General features: G+C 52.0%; 1 protein-coding gene across 1 annotated transcript; it reads left to right on the forward strand.

The window, feature by feature from the left end:
* Window positions 1–6466: 6466 nt before the first annotated feature.
* ZFAND2A (zinc finger AN1-type containing 2A) lies at window positions 6467–12866 on the forward strand. The gene is made up of 5 exons (XM_023188528.1): window positions 6467–6722; window positions 8042–8141; window positions 8555–8649; window positions 10215–10346; window positions 12549–12866. The coding sequence occupies exons 2-5, from the start codon at window positions 8087–8089 to the stop codon at window positions 12702–12704; spliced, it is 438 nt and encodes a 145-aa protein (XP_023044296.1). The 5' UTR covers window positions 6467–6722; window positions 8042–8086; the 3' UTR covers window positions 12705–12866.
* Window positions 12867–18296: the final 5430 nt, after the last annotated feature.

Genomic DNA, 18296 nt, shown 5'->3' on the forward strand with positions numbered 1-18296 from the left:
GCCTGGCAAAAGAGGGAGACCGTCTAAAAAAGGAAAAAAAAAAAGAATACACACACACACACACACACACACACATTTGCATTCTCCAGGCAGCTTACAAGCTAAAATCATGCTTTCCTCAACTGCACCCCGCAAAGGATCTCATGTGAACCCGGTCTTCAATACTCCCTACAGCCTGGCTGGGATGGCTCCGATGTCTCCCAGGGTTAAAACAAGCAAGGAACAGCCTCAGGGCCACAGTCCACGCCACCAGCAGGTGTGGCAGCCAGACGGGAAATTAACTTCCTGTGTATTTCAAACTAGTATTTGTGGAAGAAAGAAACAATGTTGCAGTCCCAGCCAATGCGCATCCATTAAAATAAGGAACAAACCCAGCGGCCAAGCAGCGGCGGGGCTGGCTCCACAAAGACCCGCTGCCGCCGCCAGGGGGCGCTGCCAGGGTGCGGGGCGGAGATTGGAGGGGGAGTAAGGGGGCGTGGCCGGGAGGGAACATGGCGGCCCAGAGGCGTTGTGGGGTGCTCATTACTTATTCAGAACCCCTCAGGAAAGAGAACTAAATCGAAACAACCCGTCGACTTCGCGTCGTTGGTATTCTGTGCAGGACTAGGCTCTCTGCCCCGCGTTCTCGGGAACAGACGCCTGGGGATCCCGAGGCCGCAGAGGCTCAGATCAGAGCAGCATTGCAAAAATGAGGGATGACTTAAAAACTTTTTCTTTTTGTAGAGACAGGGTCCGTCTGTGTTGCCCAGGCCGTTCTTGAACTCCTGGCCTCAAGGGATCCACCCGGCTCAGCCTCCCAAAGGATTACAGGCATGAGGCATGGCGCCTGGCCCAAGGATGGCATTTCTGATGCAGAAATACCATGAGTGACGTGGCGTGAGTGTGGTCACTGTTAACGTGAGAGGAAAACAAGGAGAGGAGGTGTCTCTGCAGCCGAGGAAGAGCGTGTTCTCAGGAGGGAGGAGGGCAACCTGCCATGGCTGGTGAGAGCCAGGCTGAAGTGTCTGTTGGACTTAGCAGGTGGGAGGCCGGTAGGCCCTCAGATCGTCCCGGAGGTGGAGGCAGAAGTCGGGGAAAATGGGCTGAAGGAAGGCCGATAGAGGTAGGAGAAGCTCGCCTGCCTCAAGATGATGAATGTGTTCATCTGTCCAGCCTGGCAGCCAGGTGACTTTGTCACCCCACTGCCCGCTCCCCACGACACCCTCTCTTCTGCTTGGACACCGTGGATTGGACACAGTGGATTCTACCTTTGCATTTATCATTCACAGCCTCAGCAAATATTTGAAGACGGGCACAGCCCTGTTAGGCCTCAAGAAAAGATAAGAAAAGATGAAGCTGGGTCCTGTTTCTTCTGTCTTGGAGCTTACTGTCTTGTTCTCAGAGAGAAAAAAGGGCCGGAAAGGGCTGGGCGCAGGGGCTCACGCCTGTAATCCCAGCACTTTGGGAGTCCGAGGCGGGCGGATCACGAGGTCAGATCGAGACCATCTTGGCTAACATGGTGAAACTCCGTCTCTACTAAAAATAGAAAAATTTTTACCTGTAGTCCCAGCTATTAGGGAGGCTGAGGCAGGAGAATCGCTTGAACCCGGGAGGCAGAGGTTGCAGTGAGTCGAGATCTCATCACTGTACTCCAGCCTGGGCGACAGAGGCTCCGTCTCAACAAACAAACAAAAACAACAACAAAAAAAAAACTGAATGGGGTCTGAGGATCAGACCTTAGCATTGTTTCTTTTCTCTAGACAGAGCCTCGCTCTGTTGCCCAGGCTGGAGTGCAGTGACACAATCTCAGCTCACTGCAACTTCCACCTCCCAGGTTCAAGTGATTCTTCTGCCTCAACATCCTGAGCAGTTGGGATTACAGCCGCCCCCGCTCCCACACCTGGCTAATTTTTTTGTTTTGTTTTGAGATGGAGTCTCACTGTCGCCCAGGCCGGAGTGCAGTGGGGCGATCTCGGCTCACTGCAACCTCCACCCCTGGGATTTCCTGCCTCAGCCTCCTGAGTAGCTGGGATTACACGTGTGCACCACCATGCTCAGCTAATGTCTGTATTTTTACTAGAGACGGAGTTTCACCATATTGGTCAGGCTGGTCTCAAACTCCTGACCTCAGGTGATCCACCCGCCTTGGCCTCCCCAAGTGTGGGGATTACATGTGTGAGCCTCCGCACCTGGTCCCATGTAGTTTCTTGATTGCAAGAAGGCTGCCATGTGCCTGAGGGAGAAAAAGACGTGTCGATAAACATCAGTCAGGCATGAGTGACAGAGGTACTGGCCATGAATTCCATGTTAATGAATCAACTAGATGTTATTAAATAAGGAACCTTGAGAGAGACACATGTACAAGGTTGACAATGAACTGCTTAACAAAACTGCTGTGGCCGGCAGCTTGGAGGAACCTACCTGAGTCTATGTCCCCGGGAGCCAGGGCCTAGGGGTGTTACTCACCAACACTCACGATAATTACATCATTCCATATTTGCTGCGACTTTGCAGAACTATCACTGAGCAACACAAGGTGAAACATAAGCAGGGCCAGTCACGTTTGTTTTTTTCACAAGGTCAGACTTTTATTGATACTTCATCAGAAAAGCTATAACTACACAGGGTTCCCAAGGTGGCAATTCCCCTTAGCACAACCCATTCACTCAGTAGCCACAGCCCCGGGCATTCAGGCTCAGGCCACTCCACAGGTCAATCAACACTGAAAACCACAGATAGTAGTAAACTTCATACATAAATGTTAACAGATTATGGATTAAAATGTCCATATCTGGCCGGGCGCGGTGGCTCAAGCCTGTAATCCCAGCACTTTGGGAGGCCGAGACGGGCGGATCATGAGGTCAGGAGATCGAGACCATCCTGGCCAACACGGTGAAACTCCGTCTCTACTAAAAAAATACAAAAAACTAGCCGGGCGAGATGGCGGGCGCCTGTAGTCCCAGCTACTCGGGAGGCTGAGGCAGGAGAATGGCCTAAACCCGGGAGGCGGAGTTTGCAGTGAGCTGATATCCGGCCACTGCACTCCAGCCTGGGCGACAGAGCGAGACTCCCTCTCAAAAAAATAAATAAATAAATAAAAAATAAAATGTCCGTATCAAAGCAGCACTTACATCAAGAGAAAAGAAGGGGTAGGCCAGGCACAGTGCCTCACACCTGTAATCCCAGCACTATGGGAGGCCAAGGCGGGTGGATCACCTGACCAGCCTGGCTAACATGGTGAAACCCCATCTCTTCCTAAAATACAAAAAAATGAGGTGGGTGTGGTGGTGTGTACCTGTAATCCTCCTTGGGAGGCTGAGGCGGGAGAATCACTTGAACCTGCAAGGCGGAGGTTGCAGTGAGCCGAGACCGAGCACTCCAGCCTGGGCAACAAGAATGAAACTCCGTCTCAAAAAAAAAAAAAAAAAAAAATGTGGGTAAAACAGGGTTAATGAACCAGTCCAAGGAGAGGGAGGTGACCAAGAAGGAGGTCCTGCACTGATCCAGACATCTTGAAAGGTGGGAGTCTGGGCCTGGGCAGAGCCTTCACGGGGAGATGTTGTGGGATTGGGAGGGACAGCGAGATGGAGCCAGTCACCACTGCCGTGCAGCTGGTGAGGTCCTGCTCTTTTCACAGCCCATGAGTCCTCTGGTGAAAACCAAGAGTAAAGACTATACAATAAACTGGGCACAGTGGCTCACATTCTCTAATCCCAGTGCTTTGGGAGGCCGAGGCAGAGGGATCACCTGAGGTCAGGAGTTCAAGACCAGTCTGGGCAACATAGCAAAACCCTGCAGCTACAAAAAATACAAAAATTAGCCAGGCATGATGGTGCACGCCTGTAGCTCCCGCTACTCAGGAGCCTGAGGAAGAAGGATGGCTTGAGCCTGGGAGGTGGAGGCTGCAGTGAGCTGTGATCATCCCAGTGCCCTTCAGCCTGAGCCACAGAGGAAGACTGTTGGGCCTCTGAGCCCAAGCCAAGCCATCGCATCCCCTGTGACTTGCACTATATGCCCAGATGGCCTGAAGTAACTGAAGAATCACAAAAGAGATGAAAATGCCCTGCCCTGCCTTGACTGACGACATTCTACCACAAAAGAAGTGAAAATGGCCGGTCCTTGCCTTAAGTGATGACATTACCTTGTGAAAGTCCTTTTCCTGGCTCAAAAAGCTCCCCCACTGAGCACCTTGTGACCCCCACTCCTGCCCGCCAGAGAACCCCCCTTTGACTGTAATTTTCCTTTCCCTACCCAAATCCTATAAAACGGTCCCATCCTTATTTCCCTTCGCTGACTCTTTTCGGATTCAGCCCGCCTGCACCCAGGTGATTAAAAAGCTTTATTGCGGCCGGGCGCGGTGGCTCACGCCTGTAATCCCAGCACTTTGGGAGGCCAAGGCGGGCGGATCATGAGGTCAGGAGATTGAGACCATCCTGGCTAACAGGGTGAAACCCTGTCTCTACTAAAAATACAAAACAATTAGCTGGGAGTGGTGGTGGGAACCTGTAGTCCCAGCTACTCGGGAGGCTGAGGCAGGAGAATGGCGTGGACCCAGGAGGCGGAGCTTGCAGTGAGCCAAGATCGTGCCACTGCACTCCAGCCTGGGTGACAGAGCGAGACTCCGCCTCAAAAAACAAAAAAGCTTTATTGCTCACAGTTTGGTGGTCTCTTCACATGGACGTGCATGACAAAGACCCTGTATAAAAAAACCCAGCTGGGTGCGGTGGCTCACGCCAGTAATCCCACACTTTGGGAGGCTGAGGCGGGCAGATCACCTGAGACCAGGAGTTCCAGACCAGCCTGACTAACATGGAGAAACCTTACCTCTACTACAAATACAAAATTAGCCGGTGTGGTGGTACCGGCCTGTAATCCCAGCTACTTGGGAGGCTGAGGCAGGAGAATCCCTTGAACCAGGGAGGTGGAGGTTGTGGTGAGCCGAGATCACACCACTGCACTCCAGCCTGGGCAACAAGAGTGAAACTCCATCTCAAAACAAATAAGGGAAAAACAAAACAACAAAAAAGAGTGTGCCTGGTTGTGTCTGTCCTTACCTGAATGGGCACAGTCTCTATTGATTAGGCGACCATCTGGTCCCATTAGCATGATGCTTTTTGGGTTTGAGGGAGGGTCTGCTCTGCTGCCCAGGTTCGAGCGCAGGGCGCATTCACAGCTGACTAACACCTCCACCTCCCAAAGGGTGCAAGCCACCGTGTCGGGTTAATTTATTTTTGTAGAGACAGGGTTTCGCCATGTTCACCAGGCTAGTCTTGAACTCCTGTCAGGCCTCTGAGCCCAAGCTAAGCCATCATATCCCCAGTGACCTGCATGTATACATCTGGATGGCCTGAAGCAACTGAAGATCCACAAAAGAAGTGAAAATAGGTTTAACTGATGACATTCCACCACTGTAATTTGTTTCTGCCCCACCCTAACTGATCAATGCACTTTGTAATCTTCCCCACCCTTAAGGTTCTTTGTAATTCTCCCCACCCTTGAGAAGGTACTTTGTGAGACGCACCCACTGCCCACAAAACATTGCTCCTAACTCCACCGCCTATCCCAAAAACTAATGATAATCCCATCATCCTTTGCTGACTCTCCTTTAGGACCCCGCCCGCCTGCCCCCAGGTGCAATAAACAGTTTTTTTGCTCACACAAAGCCTGTTTGGTGGTATCTTCACACGGACATGTGAGACATTGACCTCAGGCCATCCTCCCACCTGGGCCTCCCAAAGTGCCCGGATTACAGGCGTGAGCCACCCTGCTCCGTCCGCTAATTTTTTATTTCTGCAGAGATGGGATCTCGCTACGTTCCCCACGTCCTGGGCCCACGCCCTCCTCCTGCTCAGCCAGGACGTGGTCTTCCCCAGGGGGAGCCCCTTACGGGCAGGGCCTTCTGTACAGAGACAGCAGCCCTGGGCAGAGTCAACCCCAGGCGGCCACATAACCGTCCAGGAGGCCGGGGGCAGCGCGGTGAAATGGGAAAGGGTTACACTCGGGGATCTAGGTCCTGGGGACACTGAAATTTTCGGTACTATTCTTGAAGCTTTTCCCTAAGTTTGAAATGACCTAAAAACACGTTGTTTTGAAATGGAGGCCTCCTGGGACCCGCAGGATGCGCGGACGTGGGCGGGTGGGCCGGGAGGGAGGCGCCGGATGGGAGGCGCCCGATGGGTCGCTACGCCTCCTCCCTCAGGCCGGCCTAGAGCTCCTGCCCCACAGGACCCCGGCCGCAGCCCTGACAGCTTCCCCGCGCCTCGCCCGCCCGACTGCGCCTGCGCGGAGCCGCCTCACTGTGACTCAGCAAGCGCGCCGCCTGCGAGAAGCGACCAGACGCTTCGAGAAGGGAAGCGGAAGGGCGAGGAGTGGGCGGGCCTGCGCGGCGCGGCGGGATGGGATTGGCCGGATGGCTGGTGACGTGTTCGAGGCGCGCCGACGCCACTGGGCGCGGCCTGGCGGGATTGGCCGGTCTCCGGGTGACGTTGTTGGGGCGCGCCCGGAAACCCGAAGGCCGAGACGGCGCTGAGATCCGGCGCCTGCAGATAAATGGCCCTAGGCCGCTGGCGGCGCGATGTCGCTTTTAGTTGTGGGCGTAGGTGTGCGTCCGACAGCGTCTCGGTCCCAGTGTCGAGGTTCTTTCTGCTTCGCTACCCGGAGCCAACTACGAAGGAGGACACCTGCGTTTCTGTCTCCTCCATCTGTTTCTCACCGCAGCTGCCTGGGTCCCGCACGAGAGCCAGGTAAGGGGCTGGGATTATGCTGTCCCCTGGGGCCAGGGTCTGCGGGGTTCGGGCCTCCCAGGGAGGTCAGGCTGCTCGGGGGTTCGGCCTGTCTGCAGAGAGTCCGGCTGTTAGCTGGGGCCTGGGCTTGCTGGGGGTCTGGCGGTTGGGGGTCCGGCCTGTCTGCTGGGGGTCTGGCTGTCTGCTGGGGGCCGGGCCTGCCATTGGGGCCGTAGTACCGAGTTGGACGGGGTCGTTAACTCGCCAGCCGAGCGACAGCCACGTAGATGTGTCTGTTTTCTTGCTACATGCCCTGCCCGCCAGGGTAGGGTTTTGGCTTCTTCGGACGGCTGTTGTGCGTCCAGAACAAAATCATTTGGGGATTCACGTCAAACTCTTGTGAATTCCTTGAACGAAACAATTTCGGAACGCTTGCTGTGTGTCGGGCACGGGGAGCTAATAGTAAAGCAACTGATCCGTAGTTGGAAACTGTGGGCGAATATGGGCAGGGAAAGAACTAATGCGCACCTTGAGTAGCGGGTGTGTAACTTAGAGGGAACTGGGGAGGCTTGGAGTGGTTTTAAACCGAGGCGGGAGGGGATGAGTAGACGTTTGTTGTGGGGGAGAGTGTTCCAGTCACAGGGGACAGCCTAGGAGGCCTCCAGGAGGGTGGAGAGAGCTGATGGGAAGGTCAGCAAAAGGCCCCGGGAGGGCTAGTGGGTACTAGATCATGGAGGGGACCTCGTGAACCCCTGGATTCTCTCTCGAGTGCAGTACTCTCTCGAGTGCAGCAGTTTCACCAGCTGTCTGCCTGTTTTCCATGGTGATTTAACAGCTTGCGCTTCTCCCTGATGAACTCCAGGTTGATGTCATCGAGGAATAAGTTCACCAGACTCAGTGCCTAAGGGAGTTGAAGAGAGAGGCGAGGGACAGAGTTAAATCTCCTCTGGATAATGGAGTCAGTTAACGTGATTCAGCACCTAGTAACAGAGTTTTGTTTGTCAACAAGTGTATTCCATGGATAAAATTGTGACTTAAAATTCACCAGAATCGTAATCATCCCTGGCAGCTGTGTGAATTGGCTCTCGCCCCCTCAGTGCGAGTTGAAATAGAAACCCGAGTTCAAGGAGTGCTTCATAGACTAGGAATTAAAAGGGCTAGAAAGGAGTCCGTGTCTCTTAATGGGGTTGATTACGAATGGCTGACACCTGGTATTTGTACTAAAACTCCATTGAACGCGCCCCACACAGCGCGTTTGTTGACTTTCATTAGTCAACTTTGTAAATCCTGGTGACTGAAGGGCAGTCCAGCTTTCCCCCTAACTGTTCTGATTCTCGTAGGTGATACTTACCTCTGCCCTCTGCGTTTTGAGCATTGTTCTCCTAATGGAGTTTCCTGATTTGGGGAAGCATTGTTCAGAAAAAACTTGCAAGCAGCTAGGTAAGTACTTTTAAGAGACTGAATGGAAAATGGCATTTTGTTGGGGGGAAGCTGACTGTTATGTTAATTAGCTGATAATTGTGTCTTGGCCCTCCTGGCTTTTCAGTATTGGGAACTGCGCTGGTGCAGGTTCTGTTGGACACTTAGCATCCACCACAGGCGGGGCGCAGGGGTGCAGGCTGGCAGGGCTGAGTGGATCTGGTGTGCTGCTTGAGTCCTTGCAATGCCTCATGCCATGGGGGTCTCTCTCGAGAAAACAGCCTGACCCTGGGATTGTTTTCACATGTGTGGGCCTTGAGGCCCTATCCATCTTGCAAGCCTGAAGCACTCAGTGTAGGTAAACACTTTGATAGCACCATCTAGAATTATTTTGTTCCAGCCTTTAAAACACTTCCCTGTTCTTTGTGTTTTAGATTTTCTTCCAGTAAAATGTGATGCGTGTAAACAAGATTTCTGTAAAGATCATTTTACATACGCTGCACATAAGTGTCCGTTTGCATTCCAGAAGGTAATTCATTCTTTGTTCAAAAGATTCTCATCTTCACCGTCTGAAGCTGCACTGTCTTGCTTGTATGGTAGGGACCAGCCACGCGTGGCTAACTCAGTGAAAATTAAATTTTAAAATCTGGTTTCTTAATCCCACTAGCCTTGTTTCAAGTGCCTGCTGTTAGGCAGCACAGATGAACGTTTCTGCCTTCACAGGACTTTCTGTTGGATGACTCTCAGGCAACTGAGATCTTATTTTCAGGGACTCATGGAGTCACTTAGTTGTAACCTTGTGTTCCAAGCTTGCTTAAGATTTGCAAATACTTGGTTCCTTTGATCCGTTACACCATAGCTGTGTCTTCACGGGATGCAAGAGAGGTTTTGATATTTGACTTGGAAGCTAATCAGGAAGGCAGTAAATATGCTTATTTCTTTGAATAACTGCAGCCTTGACATCGTATTTTGGTGACTGCCAGAGTACACAGTGGAAACTGAAAGAGGACTCTAAGGACATGAGCTTGCCCCCGAGTCCAGAGGTTTGAGGCTTCTGTTGTTGACTTTTCAGATGGTTCCCAGCCCATGTTCGCTTTGTCTCTGGTTAGGTCACAGGTCATTTTGGGGAACTCTGCCGCTTGACCCTGGTGGCGGTGGTAATGTGGGTGGCCCAGCATTCTGTGCTTTGACCAGTGTTGGCCAGGGTCTGACCCTTCAGCCATTTTTAGGTTATCATGGTGGGTGGGGAGAGTGACTCACATTCCCTGCGTTTACTAGGCACAGATGACTAAGCCAGACTGCTCAGCGTGTCTTCCCACTGCCCCTTCCTGCCCTGGCATGGGGCGGGGTCTGGCTGGAGACAGTTTACTAATACTTTATTTCTTCATTTGACCAAATGAGGGCGCATCACCACCTGTGACTCTCCCAGCTCGGGCTGCAGACGGTGTGCCCATAATTCCGTGATCACCTGTCACCCGTTTGATGTCGGTGGCCACCTCAGTTTTCTCATTGGCCTTTCCATCAACTCCTGTCCTGGCTCAGGTTTTTGGCCATGCTGGGCCTTAAAGCTGCTGGGCGGTCCACCCCTCAGAGCCCCTGCAACCTTGGCCTGGCAGCCAGTGACGGTTGTTAGTGCCTGGGAGCTCGCCCTGGGTACACGTGGCCTCATCTGGGCACAAACAACTTCCATGTACATAGAAGCCGCTGAGAAACTGCAGAGGGGATCAGGGGATTGAGGGGAGCTGGAGGGTCTTTGTGGTCCGTGTTTCCCTCCATCTCCTCCCTGTGGAGGCGTCTGGGCAGGCTCTGCTCTCACCTGGGCGATGCCAGCCTGAGATGGCCCCAGTTGGTTTCTGCAGTCGGCTGAAGTCCATTTGAAATTTCACTAGACTCCTCAGGGCAGCTGATGTCCACATTCTAGAGATGGCTGCCGCTAATCCGTGACGACCCAACGATGCTTTGTTCTCGGAGGACTCGGGAGACCGGTTTTTGTGCTCTGTGTTTCAGTGTGTGCCGCGCAGGAGTACCCGTTTAAAACTTCTGTGAGTTTAGGTTGTGTGAGTCTCAGCGCCATCTTTCCTTTGTTATTTTTAGGATGTTCAGGTCCCAGTATGCCCACTCTGTAATACACCCATCCCAGTAAAAAAGGGCCAGATACCAGACGTGGTGGTTAGCGATCACATTGACAGAGACTGTGACTCTCACCCTGGGAAGAAGAAAGAGAAGGTAAGGACGGAGCCCACTTCAGTTCCTTCATCCAAGAAGCCTGGTTTTTCCTTGGGAAGAGTCAGTTTTCTACCTGAAAATTGGTCTCAATAGTTTATATACAAAGTAGAAAAGTTGAGACCTAAGGCTGCATTGTCCCTGTGCTAAACTGCGAGTGGCCTGAGTTTTGAGTTTTAATATGAGGGATCCCAGGTCAGGTTCGTTGTTCTTGACTGGAATTTACTAGTTTTCCTCCTGAGATGGAGAATTCACATGGCTTTCTAGATCTATTCTGTTCATGTGCGTTTCGTTTTTTTTTTTCTTTTTTTGAGACAGAGTCTCGCTCTGTCACCCAGGCTGAAGTGCAGAGGTGCCGTCTTGGCTCACCGCAACCTCCGCCTCCTGGGTTCAAGTGATTCTCATGCCTCAGCCTCCCGAGCAGCTGGGACTACAGGTGTCTGCCACCACATCCAGCTGACTTTTGTATTTTTAGTAGAGACAGGGTTTCACTGTTAGCCAGGCTGGTCTTGGAACTCCTGACCTCATGATCTGCCTGTCTCAGCCTCCCAAAGTGCTGAGATTATAGGCGTGAGCCACCACACCCAGCTCAAGGAGCTTCTCTAGGGAGCTGGCTGCTGTCAGGCTTAATCCGTTCCTAGTCACCGGTCCTGGTTGGTGGTTACAAACTATCTTAGTATATGATGTTCAGTACTTTACAATTATATTACCATAAACCAAGTAACTCTTAGTCTCAAACATAGAAAATAAAATCAGCGTTCCTTAGTCTGCCACACAAAACCCTCTGTACGGAAGCTTGCTCTGGTCCCCGCCTTTCTGGCCCTGTCTGGTTCCCCCTGCTGTGGCTGTGCCCTGGGACCCTCAGCCTTTGGAGGTCTCTTAAGCCTCTGAGACACCACAGCTCTGTCTGTTGTACCCACTTCTCCCACACAGCAGTTTCCCTTGCTGGGGGCTCACCTAGCACTGCCCCAAGGCCCCCACACAGGTGTGCCCTCCAGGCTGCTGCCAGCCGACTCTGTTCCCGCCCTTGTGGCGGGCATGGTCTGTTCTGCCTGCATCCCTTCATGGGTCCCTCCTGCATGGTCGCTCAGCATGGCCATGCCTGGCCTGCCTTGACCGGAGGGCCACCCCTGGCTGCTAGAACCCTCCCCACTCTGCTTGCCGCCTTCTCCTTTTGGAGTTCTGTCTCCTAGGAATTTACATGGCTGCCTACACCCTGGCACCAAAAAAAAAAACCACTGGGTACATGATAGATACTTTCCTTGATGGGGACAACCTCCCCTGTCCCAGAGCTCCTGGAGCCAGTGCCTCTGTGGGGCTTGCCTGTCACCCGTGCTTGGCCTCCTCCCCTCCCGCTCCCTGCTCCCTGGCTGCTGCTCTATGTTGTCCTCCCAGCAGCACCTCCGGGCCATCTTCACTGGAATCCCGGCTTCAATGCTGGTTTTTTTTTTTTTTTTTTTTTTTTTTTTTTTAAGGGACAAAGTCTTGCTCTGTTGCCCAGGCTGGAGTGCAGTGGCCTGAGGTTGCTCATTGCAATCTCTGCGTCCCGGATTCTAGCAATTCTGCCTCAGCCTTCCAAGTAGTTGGAATTACAGGCACACGCTGCTATGCCTGGCTAATTTTTTATATTTTAGTAGAGATGGGGTTTCACCATGTTGCCCAAGCTGGTCTCGATCTCCTGAGCTCAGGCAATTCAGCCGTCTTGGCTTCCCAAAGTACTGGGATGACAGGCATGAGCCACCGTGCCCGGCCCCATGTTCTTCTTACCTGCACTGAGATGGTCAAATGAAATTTTGCATCTGTGCTCTGTGCAGACAGGAGCCATGTCTGGTTTAAATGTGAATGTTCTTACTGGGGACTGTTAAAAGAATTTCTTATTAAGGTCGGTACAGTGGCTCACACATGTATTCTTAGCACTTTGGGAGGAGGCCAAGGTGGGAGGATTACTTGAGGCTAAGTTTGAGACCAGCCTGAGCAACATGGGAAGACCCTATGTCTACTAAAATAGACAAAATTAGCTGCACGTGGCGGTGCACACCTGCAGTACCAGGTACTAGGGAGGCTGAAGCGGGAGAATCAACGTGAGCCCAGGAGGCAGAGGTTGCAGTGAGCCGAGATCGAGCCACTGCACTCCAGCCTGGGCAACAGAGTGAGACCCTGTCTCCAAAAAAAGAACGACTTGTTGAAGTCACTTTGCTCTCTCAGATCTTTACGTACCGTTGCTCAAAAGAAGGCTGCAAGAAGAAAGAGATGCTGCAGATGGCATGTGCCCAGTGTCACGGCAACTTCTGTATCCAGCACAGACACCCTTTGGACCACAGCTGCAGACACGGGAGTCGCCCTACTGTCAAAGCCGGGTGAGAAGAGACTCAGCTGCGATGGCTTGGAACACGCAGTAGCATGCGTGGAAGCAGCTTGCACTCTAGTGGGAGGCGGCGCCCCGTCAAGCACCGTCCCACACTGACTGCTGACCTTGTTTGTTGAGGGAGATGGGACTATAATAAAGGTGAATGGTAAAGTTGATTCTGGTGGTTCTCATTTCCCACTACTGCCTTCACCAAGTACTACAAACAGGGTGGCTCAAACCACAGAAATCGGTTCTTTCACAGTTCTGGGGTCTGGAAGTCCAGGCGCAGGGTGTTGGTAGCGCTGGCCCCTTCTGAGGCCTGCGGGGAGCATCGGCTGCATCTCCCCAGCATCTCAGGGCTCACTGATGCACAACCCCCATCTCCTTCATCTTCACACGCCATTCTGTTTGTGTCCTGACTTCCCCTTTTTATAAGGATGCTGGTCATGTGATCCCACACTCGTGATCCCTTAAAGACTCACGACCTCTGGAAAGACCCTGTCTCCACAGAAGGTCACACTCTGAGGTACCAAGTCTAGGGCTCCAGCGTGTCTTGTGGGGACGTGATTCAACTCGTAATGCTAATGTTTGTCAAATTGGGAGGCATCTGCATCTGCTCAACTGTTGCACCTGGTGGTGTCTCGTGTCCATCCCTGGGCTGGGTCGGTGGTAGTTGCTTACCTGTAGGAAGCCGTGTGGGTTCTTGCAGTCAGCACGTGGAGGCTGAGCTGACCCACCCTCTCTAGGTGTTCACCCATGACAGCCTCTGAATGCAAGCCGCCGGGAGGTTTCCTTGCCCTGGCTCCTGGAGGGCTGGCCCAGCGACTCAGGTACTGCTTCACCCAGCTCATGTGAACACAGGTCTGCGTGGGGTGCTGCAGCTCTTCCGTGGTGACCATGGAAAGGCTGCTGTGTGTAACTACAGTGACGCGATGCTCCAGTGGTGTGACTTCGTCAGGGTGGATGAAGGACACAGGACTGGGGCCCCAAGTTACAAAAGCAGCTCACTCCACAAGCTCGCAGCAGCAGCATCGTGAGCTGGTTTCTGAAACACCTTTCTGCCCTCCAAGATCTTCAGACAAACACTGCTGTGTCATCCAAGACAAACCTGAAGAGAGCTGTTCTTCGTTCTCTGTGGTGGGAAGTAGAGTGATTAGATCCTTCTCATCCGCGCTGCCGTGTGGGTTGTTTCTGCTCTAGGTAACTTCCGCACTCGGGTACCCCCGTACTTCTAATGGCAGATAGCCTGAAACCTTGAAACTTTCCCATTGAAACAAATTAGGCTGGGCACAGTGCCCCACACCTGTAATCCCAGCACTTTGGGAGGGCAAGGTGGGTGGATCACCTAAGGTCAGGAGTTCAAAACCAGCAAACACCAGATGGCTCACGTGTGTGTTCTTCACCATGTTGCCTCTGTAACGATGTGGCTCTCTGGCCAAGAAGTGGGGGAAGGACATCCACCTGCCTGGCTGTGGGTTCTTGTCCAGCGGTGGCCACAGTCACTACTCACATTCCCTGAGGCACAGCTGTGCCTGTTCCTGACCTCCAAGGGGCTGGGACTCGCTGTGTGAGAGAAGGTGTGTCTTCCTGGACCAGTTGGCCCTGCCACAGCCAACTTCTTAAAACAGGCACAGTTCGGCCAGGCGCGGTGGCTCACGCCTGTAATCCCAGCACTTGGGGAGGTGGAGGCAGGCGGATCACCTGAGGTCAGGAGTTGGAGACCAGCCTGGTCAACATGGTGAAACCCCATCTCTACTAAAACAAAAATTAGCCAGGTGTGGTGGTGGCACACGCTTGTAATGCCAGCTACTCAGGAGGCTGTGGCAGGAGAATCACTTGAACCTGGGAGGCGGAGGTTGCGGTGACCTGAGATTGTGCCACTGCACTCCAGCCTGGGAGACAGTGAGACTCAATCTCAAAAAAAAAAAAAAAACAGTTGTCAGCAGCCAGCCAGCCAGCCTGAGAGACACCTGCTTTGCACCTGGATGTGATTTCAGCACCAACAAAGTTGCAAAATGCCACCTGTTGAAGATGGCTCTGTCCAGTGACGAAGCAGTGGAAACTTCCAGAAGTGACTTAAAACGACAATGGCAGGATAGGGCTTCCTCAAGTACTGGAGAATACAGGAGACTGGGTTTGATAGGATTGAAGAGCAGAAAGCCAAAACAATGCGGGGGGGGGGGGGGGGGGGGGGGTGTGAGGTCCACAGTCCTGCGTGGCTTAGATGACAGATGCACCCTTCGTGGCCTGACACTCCACCACTGTCTGATTTTGTGAAACGATGAACACGGGTAACATAAATACTGGTCTTGGGTTTATACTGACAGCCGCTATGCGCATCAAGAGTGCAGTGATTTCCTGGGGAACTTAGGGGGTGCTGGAATAAGGTGAAACAAAATGCCCCCGAGTTCCGTCCTGATCTGAACTGCCCTGGCCATCCAGATGTACCCACCAGGCATCCCGCTGAGACAGTTTACAAAAACAGGAGCCACTGCAGTTTTTTTTTTTTTTTTTTGGTTTCACCGTCTAAAAATGGAATGGGAAGGGTTTGTATTGTTTCCATTGTATGATCAGACCTGCAGTCGGGCAAAGAATGTTTGTCAATGACGGACCATGCGATGATGCTGTATTTTCTTTTATTTGTTTGTTTTTTTTTTGAGACGGAGTCTCGCACCCAGGCTGGAGTGCAGTGGCTGGATCTCAGCTCACTGCAAGCTCCACCTCCTGGGTTTACGCCATTCTCCTGGCTCAGCCTCCCCAGTACAGGCGCCTGCCACCTCGCCTGGCTAGTTTTTTGTATTTTTTAGTAGAGACGGGGTTTCACTGTGTTAGCCAGGATGATCTCGATCTTCTGACCTCGTGATCCGCCCGTCTCGGCCTCCCTGATGCTGTATTTTCACTATAATTTTTTATTTCAATCTGTCACAAACTTGTTTGCTTTTATTACTTTTAATTGACATAATTGTACATATTGATGGGGTACATTGTGGTATTTGGAGGAGTTTGAGACCAGCCTGGGCAACATGGTGAAACCCCGTCCCCCCTAAAAATATAAACAGCCAGTCGTGGTGGTGGGCACCTGTAATCCCAGCTACTTGGGAGGCTGAGGCAGGAAGATTGCTTGGACCCAGGAGGCAGAGGTTGCAGGGAGCCGAGATCACACCATGGTACTCTAGCCTGGGTGACAGAGCAAGACCCCATCTCAAAAAAAAAAAGGTAAAAACAAGCTGGTCACCCTTCAGTCCCACAGAACGCTGGGATATAATCCTCCCAGCAGGCTGGACCACACCAGGCCTAGGTTTAGAAGCACAAACACGCAGCGCCGTGCCACAGTGGCCCACAGCATTCAGCGCACTCGCATTCTGTACACGTTTGTCGCCTGGGAGCCACAGACTACACCCTACAGCCTAGGTGTGGAGGAGGCCGGACCATCGGACCATCGAACTGTGTCAGTCACTCTAGGGTGTTTGCATAACAATGCGATCACCTGACCATGCACATCCCTGACACTAGGTGACATGTGACCATTTCTGTGCTTATTTCATGGGGTCTGTCCTAGGCCGGCGGTTCCCAAGCCCTAGCCTGTGTCAAAACACAGGGCTCCTTTCGGGAGGGTGCTGGACCCCACCCCGAGGCCCTGATTCTGTGGTCTGAGGTAGACTGAGGTTTACACCTGGAGCTGCCTGGGTGACACGTCTGGTCTGGGACTGCGCTTGGACAAGCCGCTTCCCTGCGTCTCCAGCACTGCCAGCCCTGTGTGCTGTGGAGCAGTGAAAGTGCAGGCAGCACAGTGTACAGCGTGATTAAGTTTAAAAACCACTAACTTGGTTCAGTTAGTGGAAAACTTTGGTACGTTAGGAATCTGGGTATGTGAACTGAATTTGCAGATGAGGTGTTCTAATGAAAAAATGTTTTTAATTTTTAAAGTCTTAAGAAACAATGTTCTGATAACTTAATGTTCAAATTGAGATGTTTCCAGCCGGGCCCAGTGGCTTACGCCTGGAATCCCAGCACCTTGGGAGGCTGAGGTGGGTGGATTGCTTGAGCCCAGACGTTAGAGACAGGATTGGGCAATGTAGTAAGATGAAGTATCTCAAAAAAATAAGTAGCCGGGCATGATGGTGTGTGCATGTGGTCCCAGTTACTCAGGAGGCTGAGGTGGGCGAATCACCTAAGCCTGGGGACGTCAAGGCTGCAGTGAGCTGTGATCACACCACTGCACTCCAGCCTGGGTGACAGAGAGCAAGACTATCTCATTAAAAAAAAAAAAAAAAAACCAGGCGCGATGGCTCACACCTGTAATCCCAGCACTTTGGGAGTCTGAGGCAGGCAGATCACAAGGTCAGGAGTTCGAGACCAGCCTGGCCAACATGGTGAACCCCATCTCTATTAAAAATACAAAAATTAGCCAGGCGTGGTGGCAGGCGCCTGTAATCCCAGCTACTTGGGAGTCAGGAGAATCACTTGAACCCAGGAGGAGGAGTTGCAGGAAGCTGAGATTGTGCTATTGCATTCCAGCCTGGCCCACAGAGTGACACTGTCTCAAAAAAAAAAAAAAAAAAAAGTATCCAAAACACACTGGGCTTTGAAGACAATACCAAATATCTATCAGTCTGTCTATCTGTCTCTCTCTCTCTCTTTCTCACTCACTGTTAAAGGTATTGTTTCCACGTTGCCTTTATTGTAGAGTGGGGTCCAGGCATCCACTGGGAGGCTTGGAACGGATCCCCAGAGGATAAACGGGGACTGCTGTATGATTTTTGTAGCACAGTTAGAAGTGTGTGTATATTTCTAGAAATGCAAATAAAACCAAGGCCTGAAGAGTAAAACAAATTTAGATGTTGAAATAATATTTTGAATATGCTAGGTTAATAAAGCATTAAAATGAATTTCACTTGTTTAAAAAATATTTAGATGTTGAAATAATATTTTGAATATGCTAGGTTAATAAAACATTAAAATGAATTTCACTTGCTGGGTTTTACTGTGGTTGCTCAAAATCTGGAAACTAGGTGGTCAGCTTGGTGCTGTCTCTGTTGGATGGCCTTGTCTAGCGCTCTCACCAAAGGCCAAACAGCTCTGGCATGTGTTCTCAGCAGGGAGGGGCAGCGCCTGGTTCATGCGCTGGGTTTTCTGTCTTCGATTTGACGCAGTATTGAAGTATAAAACTTAAGAGCAAGGCCAGGCGTGGTGGCTCAGGCCTGTAAGACGAAAAGTTTGGGGGGCCACGGCGGGTGGATCACTTGAACCCAGAAGTTCGATACTAGCCTGGGCCACATGGCAAAACCCTGTCTCTACACAAAATACAAAAATCAGCCAGGTGTGGTGGTGCATGCCCGGAGTCCCACCAACTCGGGAGACAGAGGTGGGAGGACTGCTTGAGCCCAGGACCTCAAGGCTGCAGTGAACCATGTTTGTGCCACTGCACTCCAGTCTGGATGACAGAGCGAGACCCTTCTCAAAATAAAAGTTGGTGGAACCCAAAGCCTCCCTGATGGAAATGAAGGTGTCCCCAGAGCGTCACTCAGAACAGGCAAGTCGGCCGTGGCCCTCCTGGCTAGAGCGTCACCGAGAGCAGGCGAGTCGGCCGTGGCCCCGCTGGCTGG

This window comes from Piliocolobus tephrosceles, chromosome 8 (assembly GCF_002776525.5).
Source record: "Piliocolobus tephrosceles isolate RC106 chromosome 8, ASM277652v3, whole genome shotgun sequence".
NCBI lineage: Eukaryota > Metazoa > Chordata > Mammalia > Primates > Cercopithecidae > Piliocolobus > Piliocolobus tephrosceles.

Coding starts and splice junctions, on each gene's coding strand:
- ZFAND2A (XM_023188528.1), top strand. CDS start 8,087: ATGGAGTTTCCTGATTTGGGGAAGCATTGTTCAGAAAAAACTTGCAAG. Junction 8,142..8,554: donor AAAAACTTGCAAGCAGCTAG/GTAAGTACTTTT, acceptor TTTGTGTTTTAG/ATTTTCTTCCAGTAAAATGT. Junction 10,347..12,548: donor CTGGGAAGAAGAAAGAGAAG/GTAAGGACGGAG, acceptor TTGCTCTCTCAG/ATCTTTACGTACCGTTGCTC.